This window comes from Colius striatus, chromosome 10 (assembly GCF_028858725.1).
Source record: "Colius striatus isolate bColStr4 chromosome 10, bColStr4.1.hap1, whole genome shotgun sequence".
Classification (NCBI taxonomy): domain Eukaryota; kingdom Metazoa; phylum Chordata; class Aves; order Coliiformes; family Coliidae; genus Colius; species Colius striatus.
Genome location: NC_084768.1, coordinates 20355356 through 20368994, shown reverse-complemented (window position 1 = coordinate 20368994; position 13639 = coordinate 20355356). Strand labels below are relative to the sequence as shown.

At 49.4% G+C, this 13639-nt stretch overlaps 1 protein-coding gene across 2 annotated transcripts in view; it reads right to left on the bottom strand.

The window, feature by feature from the left end:
- TNR (tenascin R) overlaps positions 1-6150 on the bottom strand; it is a 29289-nt gene extending 23139 nt beyond the window's left edge. For both annotated transcript variants that reach the window (XM_062003726.1, XM_062003727.1), the window contains exons 1-4: positions 5655-6150; positions 2586-3062; positions 1559-1822; positions 601-716 (exon numbers count right to left, since the gene is read on the bottom strand). In XM_062003726.1, the coding sequence (XP_061859710.1) occupies positions 601-716; positions 1559-1822; positions 2586-3062; positions 5655-6150 (1353 nt within the window). The remainder of the gene's footprint in view (positions 1-600; positions 717-1558; positions 1823-2585; positions 3063-5654) is intronic.
- Between the last annotated feature and the right edge of the window lie 7489 nt (positions 6151-13639).

Here is a 13639-nt window from a genome sequence, read left to right as displayed (position 1 = left end):
GAATACTTGATGTACAATTTTTGTTGCCACACATAGAAAATGTGTGATATTTAGGGCTACATTTTTATCCTTTCATCTTTTCTGGCACAATTTCTACCTGTTCATCACTGTGATTAAAACTCTGTGGGAGGAATTAGATGTGTGTGTGACTCCAGGGTGCTGAAGGTTGTTGTCTGGGTGCTGGCGGCTGCTCAGCTCGATCCAGGCTGCTTTGGGTAGCTCAGTGTGCAGACAGCAGGGGTGAGGAAGAGGAGGAGTAGTCATGGCAAAGGAGATGGAAGGGAAAATGAAGCGCTGACAGCAAGAGGCAGCAAGGCTGGAAGGTTTATTTATTTGTATGTTTGTCTCTTGGTTTTACTGAGGAATTTCTTCAAGGATGTGTATGTCTTGGCACCAGAGGCTACTAGGGAAATGCAAGCTGGCAATTGGAGGCTGAGGTGTTTGGGGTTGTCTGATGTGAAGAACACAGATTGCAAACACAGGTTGTTTTTTTTTCTTGGGGCAGGGGAGGTAATTGGAAGCTAATTTGGGATCTGTTCACAGCGTATTTTTAGGGTGACCGAGGGTACCCTGCGATACCATGCATGCAGTGTCTGATACCTTGGGGATGAAGCTGATCTCCCAGCCATCGAAGGGGAAGGAGAAGGGCTGCCACTGCACCTCTGCCGTCGTCTCTGTGATGGTCTTGAACTTTAGCCCCTGTGGCATGGCAAGGCCTGGAAGAGAGCAGGGAGTGGTGAGCAGAGGGGGACAGGTGTGCAGGCACTGCTGGTGCCCACCCTGCTCCCTGTGCCTGTTTTGTTACCTGGGTAATGAAAACAGGGAACTTTTTGGTAGCTGTTAGCAGAGACCCTTTTTCCCCTCTCCAGATGAGGTGGAAGGAGAAAAAGGAAATACCTGGGCTGCTGGACACTGAAGCATCCCACTGCATTACCTTGCAAAGAGTGATGGGGTTGCAAAAGAGGTGTCTGGGTAGTTTATGTTTTCCTCCTGCCCTCTGTATCTTTCATTTCCCAGGATTCTTTCTGGAAGTTGACATTACAGCTCTCTTGTTTTCCTCTGTGCATCATGGTCCTGGTTAGGACCATGTATCTCCTGATGCACAACAGCATCCCCTCTTGCTGTGCTATCACCCATGTCATGGAGATTTGTCATGGGGAACCCGTCCAGAGGTGGGAAGACAACCTGTGTCTTCCGTGATGTATTGCAATATTTTCTATGAGGAAAAAGTGTAATATTTTGAGCTGTATTTTAGGGCCTTCAATCAAACACAGAAAGTTTCTTTGATTTTTAGGCATTCAGGTTTTCATCTAGACTGAGATTTTCTGCAAAGGGTAGACAATTTTCCTTCTCTTCTGTGTCCCCAGATATAAATGGGGATAAAATTATCCCCAATATTTTTCTGAAGGCACAATTTTTCTGCTGCTAGAAGGTTACATTTATGTAACCTTCATTTATGAAGGCTTACATTTATGTAACCTTGTGGCAAGTGTAAGCCAGCTGGAGCATCACCTCTGGTTATCTGGGTACCAAGTGACAAATGCAGTAGGATACTTACTGGTCATCACCTTGGAGGTAACAGGGATGCTCAGGACATCACTGATGACCGCGTAGACACTGACATTGTAGGCAACACCTGGCTCCAGCTCTGTGATGGTGATGCTGCTCCAGTCCCCAGGTACCCGCTGCTGGAGCTGGGTGCCCCCTGGCCCCGATGGCTGGTATGAGATGACATATTCGGTGACTGCCCCAGAGCTGTCCCACGTTAACTCAATGGAGCTGTCGCTGATTCCCGTCACTCGCAGGTTTTCGGGAGGAGCCACTAATGGGAAGGGCAGAGGTAAGGTGAGTGTCAGGGTATGTGTGGTTTATCCACCTAGTCCTGGGGATGGGTGTGTGGGTCTGCTGGTGTGATACAGGCATGGGCTTTGGGCTGGGGGTTGCATGTCATCTGTGCTTGTATGTCAGCAGAGTGGGGTGACACTTTTTTCTGTTGTCTCCAGTGACAGGTCAAGGGGTGATGGACATAAGCTGGAACACAGAAAGTTCTGCTTCAACACAAGGAAAAACTTATTTTCTATGAGGGTGAGGGAGTCCTGGCACAGGCTGCCCAGTGAAGGTGTGGAGTCTCCTTTGTTGGAGGTTTCCAAACCCATCTGGACATTTTCGTGTGTGACCTGATCTAGGTGAATCTGCTTTAGCAGGGTGTTTGGACTGGATGATCTCTAGAGGTCCCTTCCACACCCTACCATTCGGTGATTCTATGATTCTGCTAACTGCTACAACAAAGTAAAGGCTCAGGAGAACCTGACTGCGGCTGCTGTTACATCAAAGGTTTGCCACTGATGCTGGGATGATCCTCTCTGGCTTTTTGCTCGCCACCCAAACTCTTGCCTGTGGTGTCTTTTGGGACAGGGACGAAAAGGAGACAGTCAAACTTGTGAGGCCTGAGCAGGTCCTATGTGACATGCTCTGCCAGATACAGGTTTCTCACAGGCCTCATGGCTCTCCTATGGGCCTCTGGGCGCCTTGAAGCCCATGCTCATACATTAGGGTCTGGCACTCCCCACACATGTCGCCCGTACCTGCAGAGCAGTCCTGCCCTTCATAGCCTTCCTCGCAGATGCAGAGCCCATCCTGGCAGACACCACGGCCGCTGCAGGCGTTGGGGCAGTGCAGCCACCCGCAGTCCTCCCCGGCGTAGCCCTCCTGGCAGATGCACGTCCCGTTAGCGCAGTGGCCCTTCCCTGAGCAGTCGCGGGGGCATCGCAGCTGGGAGCAATCCTCCCCGGTGAAACCCTCTTCACAGATGCACTCTCCGTCCACGCAGAGCCCGCGGGAGCCACAGCCGGCGGGGCAGCGCAGCTGGGAGCAGTCCTCTCCCCCGTAGTCGTTGTCGCAGATGCATTGGCCCTCCAAGCAGACGCCGCGGCTGGAGCAGCCCCGGGGGCAGCGGGGCTCGGAGCAATTGCTGCCTGCCCAGCCCTCCATGCACACGCAGCTGCACGACTCCAGGCTGAAGTTCCCGTGGCCGCTGCACTGCGGGATGTAATCCAGCTGCCCTGCAAAGGGGCAGAAGAAGGATCAGAGCTCATCGGGTGGGAGGTGGAAAAAGGTCAGTCTTGGCCCCAGGTCAGTCCCCTTCCCAACTGTAGGAAAGAGGGGCAAGATGTGGGGCAAGCAGGGAGTGGTCCTCCCTCTGGCTAAGCACACTCAGCTGTGGGGAGCTGGTGGCTTTAGGGTCAGCAAGGGCAGAATTGGCCCTAAGGCCCTAAACCACTTATGATGCGGTTTGGGTGAGTCTCCACGAGTTTAGCTCTTTGGGAGCGCTGGCCTCCATAGCTATGGGTGCCATCAGCCTTGTTGGGGTACAAGTGCTCCCTTTAACTTCTTTTCAGCTCAGCATTCAGTTGATGGCAACGTCCCTGGACTTCTTACTGGGAAAAAGCCTTCCCTGGCTCAGCCCTCTGCACCAGCCATGTCTCCTCTCCACCCACTGTTCCTTATTACAGGTGAGAGATCCCAGTCTGCTCTCTCTCTTACAGGGAGCAGGTATGCACCCAAAGACTTCATCTTCATCCCTCTCCTGGTAAGCCTGATTAATAGAGAGCTGTTGGCTTTGCACAAAGTGTCAGGGGTTTGGGTGTGCTGGGGTTGTGGAAAAGCAGGGAAAGCATGTGGCCACCGTGGCAACCTCTAATGTCCCCTCTTTACTCAACAACATGGGACTCTCTGTGGTGAGGAGGGATGTACAGGGATGAAGGTAGCAGTCACTCAGACATTGCCAACACTCCCTTGTTTTGCCATGTAACACAGACCCATTGCTCCAGCTTAGGGTTTATCCCAGACGGGTTCATTTTTACTTATTAATTTTTACTGGATTTATGGATTTCCAAGCATTCCTCTGACCCTTGGGAAACCCCTGCACCACAAAGACCCAAAGCTAAAGGAGTTCTTCTCCCCTGTATAAGTTTTCCATCCCAGCTGAGCTCTCTGAGTAGCTCTTCCTATGGGGGTGCATCAGATGCTCATGCAAAATGGGTTCAGTTACATACTGCACCAAACAGACCCGTTTAGGTTACTGTGCAGGATGCTTCTCATCTAAACTGCAAATACTGGGAATCACTAATCAGCAGCTCATCAGATCTCAGCCTCTAGTTAAGTTATCAAAAGAGGATGCTTTTAAGTGTGCTGGAAGAGAGCAGCTTTCCTTGGGGAAATGCCTTGGGTGCTAGGGTAGGAATCCTGATCTCCTTTACGGTGCAGTGAATTGAAAGCAACTCCAGCAAAAATAAATGAGATTCCTCCAGTTTTAGCTCAGCACATCTGTGATAGAAGTGGAGACTCCACCAAGCATTGAATGTCTGGATATGTTGCAAGAAGCCCATATAGGCCCTTCAGAGTTTCAAATGAATTTCTTTAAAACAGATTTTTTTCCATTGCGTTCCCTACATGATTTTAACCCTTTGTGCACACCTTGGCACATATGTTTGTCTTAATTACTAATGCAGCTGATGACTGTTCCATTGGGAGCAACATGGGCTGAACCCATGGCTGGAAATGCAGTGACTTCCACTGGCTGCATGGGAAATGTCAGCCCAAGCTACCCCACTGCCTGTGCTGTCCCAGTTTCTCCCTCCCTGGCTGACATGCCCTTGGTCCAACTTGGTTGACCTGAGTGTGGGTTGCACCTGTTTCATTTTAATGTGTCTGACACATAGAGGAATTGGAGTACCACTGGAAAAGTCACACTAATAGCTGCAAAGCTTTAAAAAACGTAGTAGGCACTGAGGGGAAAAGAATTGCTTTTCATTTTGATTCCTCCCTTTGATTCCAGGGCTGGGCTGCACAAAGGATGGGTGCCCTTTGGGACAGCCCCTCTTACTGACCTCACCAAGACATAAGGAAAACCTTACTATCAAAGTGCAGCTTCTAGCCCTGAGCTTTCCCAACCCATTCCATTTCGACTGCATGCTGCTTCCCTGGCTCTGAGGAACAGCCATGGTGAAACAAGGGGCTGTCTATGAGGTAACCCTAATGGCAGCTCTTGGAGAGCTTCACAAAACACAGATTTTTTTTTTTTTTCAGATGAAGCATCCTATTGATGGTTTTGTGTCTTTCTTACAGGTTTTGTTTGCATCTTTCATGGCAACAGAAGCTTCTCCCTGTATTTTTATTCTTTTTTATGAAACCAAGCTTTTCATATGCATTCACTCCTACAGAGAAGAAGAAGGGGTTTATTCCCAGCTCCCATGGTGTTGCCTTCAGCCCAGGGGCAGCTTAGGAGAGCTGCAGCTATGCCTCTCCTCCCTGTCCCATGAGCCGTGGCAGATCTCTGACTGCAGTTGAGAGATCACCCTGCTCTCCCCTTACCAGCAGTAATTGTATGTAATGGGACTTTAGCACTGGCCATTACAGGGTTTTTGCAGTGAGCAGAGTGTGGAGACTCAAATGACCAAATCCCTCCCAGGAGTTTTCATGCCTTGGAGAACCTACGCAGAGCTCTTCCCCTAAAGCCACAGCCACGTCATGGGCAAACACAGGTTTTTCCTCTGTCACCACTCTGAGTGGCATCACCAGTTTTGGATGTATTTGTCCTGCCTTTCACTTGAGCCCTCAGTCCCCAGCAAGAGCTAACCAGATGACATTACTACCTGTGGCTGCATTTTCTTGGCAGCAATTGGAGTTGCATTGGTCCCGGAGCATGGAGACCTCCCTCTCCAGCATCTCAATCCTGCTCAGCAGCTCCTGCAGGGATGGGAGGGAGGTGGAGCACTTGCAGGCCTGCTTGGGCAAGTTTATCCTGTGGGTGAAGGTGACCTGGCTCTCGCTGTCGGAGGTCTGCTCCGCGTACTCTGCCAGCCGGTCGTCTTCTGAACTCACCTCTTCGGCCGAAGACTTGAACATGGACGAGCAGCAGCTGTCCAGGGGGACGTTGATGTTGTAGATGTGGTGGAAGACCATGGGCTGCTCTTTGGTGGGTGGGCTGCAGTTGGCAAGGCCACCCTCCTCATCCACTGTTGGCCTCTCGGCCGGCTCCGTTGTCACCTCCAGCCGACACTCAAAAGGCTTGAGGATGGCGCCCAGCAGAAGCAAGTTGAAACTGATGAGCACATTCCTCAGTACAGGGTTTTCACTGTCAGTCCCCATTGTCTTGGGAGAGGGAAGAGCCTTCTAAGCCAGCCTCGGTGAGCCAAGCGCAGGAAGGACCTAGGGACACAGAAGAAAAGGAGAGTGGTTAGTTTTAGCCCTGAAACTGCTCAGCGTAGAGATGCAAGTCTGCCTGGACAAAGTCATTCAGAGAAATGTGGGACCAGTGCAACTCACATCTGGTCCTGTTGGCTTTGGTGGAGCCTAAATCATCCGTGAGTGAATCCCATGGCTGGTGAGGAGATCCTGCCTTAGCCCTTGAACAGAGACAGATGCTTGTTGTCTTTTTTCTTTTTTGTTAAGGAAGCAATTAATCTGCTACTAACAAAGCACTGAGTACCCATCTTTTCATCAGAACCACCCTGCAAGGGAGCTGCTTTCAGTGCCACATCAGCGTGGCATGTAAGGTCCAAAGGGTTAACGTATGGGTGATGGTGAGGCCTCCCTGTGCTCTCCTTGGTTGTCTCCTGTGCCCCAGGAGCTGTGCCTAGGGTTGCTAAGCTTCCTTCAGTAGCTATAGGAACGGCAGCCTTGATGTTAAACACTGTTAAATTGCATGGCACAGGCTCTGGCTTGTTCAGGCCAACGCTCCGAGCAGACAATTCCTTCCCATTAAAGCGGCTTCACCCACTGCCCGCACTTTGCATTCCGAGTTAACCTTGCCTTGGTGTGGAACACAGCTCCTTGTTCTGGTATTGATCCTGAGCCCTGGGGTGGTAATCCAGCCTCTGAGGACCACATCGATCTCCAGCCTAATATCACTGGTGCCAGCCCAGTTGCACTGGGGATGGATTTGCCCCCATTACTCTTGTCAGGACTGTTGTCTGCTGACCAATGCTTAAATCCAACTGGTTTTGCCATGAGGAGTTGCCACCTGGTCGGTCAGAGGACAGCAGTAACAGGCAGGTGAGGCTGTGTTTGCAATATCATTGCACCCAAAGCTGCCTTTTGCTTTGCCTTTTTTTTTTTGCAGGAGGTAGTTTACGTGCAGACCAAGTGGGATTGCTAAACTGCAACTGCTTAGAGGGCACATCATGCCATGGTCAGGGAGTCGCAGCTGAGCCCTAGCACTGCTTCTGTGGCAGGATAGACAATTAAAAGATTTCTGGCTAATCGTTGCAAATACTTGATTGGATTTCTTGCAGCATTTTAGGAGGAAATGTAAACTGTTGCGTGCCTAGATCCCTACCTGTGTTGGGTTTTTAGGACCTGAACTGATGAACTCTGGAGATGTACTCTGTGGTTCTTTCTGCACCAGCTGTGCAAAAGATGCAGCAGGCACATTATATGTGGCCAACAGTGCTGGTAAAAAGATGCAAAGAGCTGAGGATGTCCTTGCTGCATAACCAGAAACTTTAGCAAAGGTCCAAGAAGTTGTGAGGTTTAGGAATTATTCAAAGCCAGGATGTGACTCTTGCAGTGTGCAGCCTTAATTTGTAATTAACTTTAATAACTCTGTATTTAGTAACTTCTGTAACTCCATATTTAGACTCTAAGGGGGCTTAGCTATTCATACAGATTCAAAGACTATGAGTAAGGATTATGGGACTATGTCGGTTAAGGAGGATGTAAAACCTGAAGGACATAAAAGCCCCAAGTGCTGAGGTAACCCATTTTCATGAGACTTGCCTTGAAGGGCCACTACAGGGAGAAGTGCAAATTACTATAACCTCCAGCCACAACGTCATCCTTCTGGGACATTTGGTGGCAAAAGGAGATGGGACAATCAACCTAGTCTGACTTAGGTGCCTATTGCAATAGGTCCCATAGCAGTTCTTGTAACTAGGAAATGGAGGTGCAAAGAGAGGTTGAGTGTTTCCAACAAGCCTCTTAAAACCAAATCTCTGAAGCTGCATTTAGTGCAGACCCCATAGGGTCTGGACTTAGAGTTCCACAGCTGGTCCATAGCAGAACATGCTGTGTGGTGGGGATGATGTCCTGATGGCTTTTGGTGGATGCTTCCAATCTATTCCTGTGGGGTCTTCTCCAAGCCGTGGGAGCTGGCCTGGAAGGGCAGGTGCCACACTCCAGTAGTTTCATTTTTGAGGGGGTTTTGGGGGGTGGGAGATGATGGTGGTGTAATGCTCAGCTGTGATCCACAGCTGAGCCATGCTTTGGGCTGCTCACTCTGTCTGATTTTGCCAGTATCTGCCAATGCCATCACTCTGAGCAATTGGTTTTCCTTACTTCTAATGACTCTTTTGCTCTGGAGCTTCTCTCTGGGTCCCTGTGGAACAGCCATGCCTCCTCCCTTGCCCTGCTGCTGAATGAAAGCATTTGTTTACTGATTTCTCTCCTACACCACACTACTCCAGAAAATGTCACCATTCAGTCACCTCACAGCATTCAGAGGATTATTATCCCATATTACTACAATGTTTCTGCTGTACTTTTCTCCTTACCTCCCTGCTTAATGCCTGCTTCTCATGAGCAGGCACCTGGGACTCCTTTGGAAGGGGCTTTTTTTTTTTCCCTGGCTTTAAGAAAAGCAAGGAAAATGGAAATAACTCAAATGGCTCAGATGGTGGCTCTGGCCATGCTTGTAGAAGATAGGGAAAAGGAAGGCATGACAACAAGAATGAGAGGGGTAGAATCAGTGCTCCGTGAGTAGCAATTTGGGCTATGCCCTCATACCCCGACCCCTCCAAGTCCTCCTCTGCCTTCTGGGGTCTGCAGCAGCTCCTGGGTGGCCCTAGCTGACCCACAGAGGGACTTCCCGTCCCTGCATAATGGGGCAGCCGTGACAGGGAAAGGCAGAGGCACTAATTAGTGCTGGCTGCTTTTGATTGACTTGTCAGCATTTGAGACTACCTACCCGCTCTTTAGCCTCTCACTTGGCTTTTTTGTGTGTGGAAGTGATTGTGGCTATGAGCCAGCTGCGCCGAGCTGGGCCAGAGCTTCAAAGCAAGCCTCCTTGCAGGATTACAGGAACAGCTTAGACACAGAGAAATGAAATCCTCCCCTTCCCAGCTCTTCAGATCCAGCCTCGCTCAGTAAAGATGCCAGAGCCTGTTTGTGAGCACAACCAGAGCTGAGGGATGGGGGGAAAAGGGCTTCACGTGGCTGCAGGGCCGAGGGAGTGGGAGATGGGTTGTTGGATAAAGCCGGGTGAGCAGATGCACGGTGGAGATTGCTCACTAATGACAGTGAGCAGGTTGGGTAGTTAACGACTCTCTAACCCGTAGACTGAAAGCCATTCATTTGCTGGTAGAAGCTGCCAGGCTCATTGATCTGAATCTCTTTATCAGTGCATTCATCACAGCAGACAGCAGCAGAGTGCTGCCTGGCTCTCGTTTCTGAGCAGCAAGTCATAGCCGCCCCCTCCAGCCCCACTCAGCCTGGTGGCCTTGGGCAGGGGGGGCTGCCGTGGGGGCTGTGATATCCCTGTGGTGTGATGCTGAGGGAACCTTCTCTTTCTTATTGGTATTAGCAAATTAAACATGAGCCAGCCATGTGCCCTCATGAGTAAAAAGGCCAGTGGCATTCTGAGGTGCATTAAGAGTGTGGGCAGCAGGTCGAGGGAGGTTCTGCTTCCCCTCTCCTCTGCCCTGGTGAGGCCTCATCTGGAGTACTGTGTCCAGTTCTGGGCTCCCCAGCACAAGAGGGACAGGGAAGTGCTGGAGAGAGTCCAGCTCAGGGCCACCAAGATGATCAGGAGACTGGAGGATCTTCCTTATGAGGAAAGGCTGCAGGAACTGGGGTTGTTCAGCCTGGAGAAGACTGAGGAAGGAATCTCATTAACATTTACAATATTGAAAATGTTCATGTCAAGAGAATGATACGGTGCTTTTTTCTGTTGTCTCCAGTGACAGGACTGGGGGTAATGCAAAGAAGCTGAAACACAAAAAGTTGCGCTTAAACATAAGGCAAAACTCTTTCACTGTGTGGGCGAGGGAGCCCTGGCACAGGCTGCCCAGGGAGGATGTGGAGTTCCCACCGGGACATGTTCCTATGTGACCTGATCTAGGTGGACCTGCTTTGGCAGGGGGTTGGACTAGATGATCTCTAAAGGTCACTTCCAACCCCTACCATTCTGTGATTGTAGAAACCGTATAATGGAAGGAAAAAATAAAAGTAAAACAACATCAATAAGGTGCTGCCTCAGGCTTGATGCCAGCAGCTGGACTCCCTGCTGTGAAATGGTGGAACACCACCTCAGTTCTTGGTGTCCTTGGCTCAAACCAGGCTGAATCCACAAAGCCCTGCAGGACAAGAGGATGCTCTTTGGTGGCCTCCAACCCACAGCAGACCATTTGAGCCATACATCCCTGTTAATCCTTAACTGCTTCCTGGAGGCTTGAGCCGACAGCTCTGAAGCCCTGCCAAATTTGTGGATGCATTCCCAGGGTCTGTCGTTTCTTGTGCTATCTCCTACTCCTCTTGTCAATGATGTGCTTTTCCCCAAAAGACCCCATCACTGTGAGCTCAGCTGGGGTGGGTTAGTGCGGGCATTTTGCTGGCAAAACTCCAGTGCTGTGTGCAGGGTCTGACAGCTCAAGGCTTTTCTGTTGGGGAAGAAGAGTTGTGTTAACATTCCTGCTTCAGGTCCTTTGTCCTCCTGAGGCTTCCCAGCCCAGTTATCACTGCCCATAGGCAATGGCAGAGCAGTTAGAAACCATTGACTGAGTGAGCAGATCGAGGACTGGATATTTTTCTTTCTCCTTGCACGAACAAAAAGTAGCAAATTTCTGTGGTTGTTTCACACATCAAACTAGTTCTATTAAGGCAAATTTTATCTGGGCTGCTTTTTAGTCTGCCTATTTTATTTCACCTTAATTGTCACTGAGTTCGGGTGAAACTCCAAGCTGGTGGCATTCCTGGTGGCTTTGGTCCCTCTGTCCCCAGAAGTGGCCTTGGAAAACCTCCCAGCCAGGGCACTGAAGGCAGTTTTGGGCCTGGGGCTTTCCTGGCATCTGACAGCAATGTCTTCTTTGCTTTCCACTGGGCTGGGACAACTCCTCTCCATCCACTCACACCCAGGACAGGACAGTTCATCTCCAGTTGCCTCTGGCACAGCACAAGCTCAAGGCTGCTGCTTTATTTTACTAGAGCTGGCTTCCCTTGCTATGCTTTGCTTTTTATTCCCTCCCCCCCCCAGTCCCCCAGAAACACGAGTGTTTGAATTAAAGTTCAAATTAAAGAGTTATTAAAGTTAATTATGAAGTTTGGCAGGCATTGAGCTCTCAGCTCCAACACATTTCAACTTTGGGGAGCTGTGAAAGAATCAATCTGCTGCAATTTCTGTGTGGTGCTCAATAAAAAAATACACAAAATATAAAACTGAGAAAAATATTTGAGGGCTTTTGCTGAACATATATCACAGCAAAGCTCACTCCCTCTCTCTCTCCCAAACAATCTCTCCCCATCCAGGATTTGTGTCCTATGGGCCAGCAAAGGAAGAAATAGAAAAACCCTATTAAATCCACAGCACATCCACCCTAATTATATATTTTCAGCTATTTTTACATTTTGCTGATGGGCTGGATCTGTGAGTGGCTGGGTGCTGGGAATGCAAAAGGGAACCTGTGTGCTTGGAGCAGCTGCGCCGAGAAAGTCATTAATGGTGTGGCAGTGATTTGGGGGAGGGAGAGGGCAACATCACCCAAAAATGCAGCACTGTGTCCCCCAGCAGCATCTGGAGCCCCTTACTGCTCAGCAAATGCAAACTGTGCCCCACAGGCTGCTGTAGGATGGGTGCAGGGGCACCATATCTGCACAATGGGGATGACAACAGCAGTGCTGGAGATAATTTAACATTTGAGTGGTCCAACAGTATTTCTGTTTTCATGCCATCTTTAGTGAATTGCTTTGGTTTAAAAAAAACCCCTTAATACTACCTGGAAAGATGGGTGAAAAATTAAAGCATTTTGTTTCTCCAGCTTGATACTGTGTATTGAAATGCTTTTGAAGTCATTAAAGCTGTGGAAATGAAGTGAACATTTTGTTTTGGATGATAAATGTTTTAATCTCCCCGGAGCATGTAGAGATACACGTCTCTATATACATATTTATATGCATTTATTTTGTTCTCTTTTCCTGAACACTGGATAAGCCACAAAGCCCTGCTTTTTGGTGCAGATGGGAAACTGGAACAGCAGATCTATTTGGAGTTCAGACTGGCACTCATCCTTAATGCTGATCAACAAACCATCAAGAAAAGGAGTTTGCTGCCTGCTTCCCCAGCACAGAGGGAGCAGGCAGACATCAGCTAACACCCAGCAGTCCCTGAGCTGTGTCAGGGCTGGCTGATTGGAGCTGTGATGTGTTCCCTGCCACAGCTTGGCTGGCAGGAGCCAGACCGCCGTGGTGGTTTTGCTCCCGGCTGCTGCTAGTGGTGGGAGCGAACCTGGGGCATGGTGGTGTGTGAAGCAGGTTGGAAGTCTCTGAGTGTATCATTTAGGCTCTTATGTCAAAAGGTATGTTTCCCATAAGCCAAAAAACCCATAAGCCCAAAAGATATGGAGATACCTGGGATGCAACCTGTGCAGTTTTTCTCCCACTTGCCAGGCTCATAGGGAAGGAAATTCATCTCAGGGGCATCCCTGGCCAGCTTCCCAGCCGTACATTTTCCATTCCAAGCTGACCACACTGCTGGGAACTGAGGTGGATTGAAAGCTCCAAAGCCCAGCTCTGGGGGTTTTTTTTAGACTTCCCAAAAGAGGCTGCAGTACTCTGGTTTAGAGCAACCCATTGCTCCTGTGCATCAGCATCATTATTGGCTCTATGTTGAAATCACCAGCCATGGCAGGTGAGGACATGTCCATGGGAAGCTACACACTTCGCTTTTGCTTTGCTTCATGATGTGGAGAGAAACTCTTGTGATTTGCCTGTTTTACCAGAAAGTACTTGTGTTGCATCCACCACTAATCTAGAAATCATGGAAATAATTGGATCAGCTCCTCAGCAGCTTGCAACTGCTTCAAATTTGGTGTTCCAAAGCTGATTTGCACCAGTAGGACCCTCCTGAGCAGGTGTAGAGATGAAGCGTGTCCTGCAGACCTGATTCCCTCCTGCAGCTTTCTAGGCAGGGGAGAGCACTGGCTTGCAATTATGACTAACCTACTGATGTGTAATTTGCCTGTTCAAAAAGGTTTTCATTGTATTTGTTCCCTGGGCTTTGTGGAAGAGTAAAAGATCCTTCCCATATGCAAGCAAATGGAGTCCTCTCCCTGATCAACATCTTCTGCACCCTCTGCATAACTCCAGTCCTTGTCTTCTCTCTAAACACACTCTGTTGCAGGTTTTGGGGGGAATTGAAGGAGCTGGCAAGCTTCGAGGAGTGAAGTGTTACATCACCTAATGCAATGTTGGTTAGTTGATGGCCTAACCCTGAGGACCCATGGGACCAGAGCTGAGAACCAGCACTAATACTTGCACCACGCCAGAGAAACCCAACCAAGACATTTCATGCCACCACCAAGCAGCCCACGTAGAGGGAAAGATTTTCACCCTACTAACTAATCACATATTTAACCACGAAACACTCTGA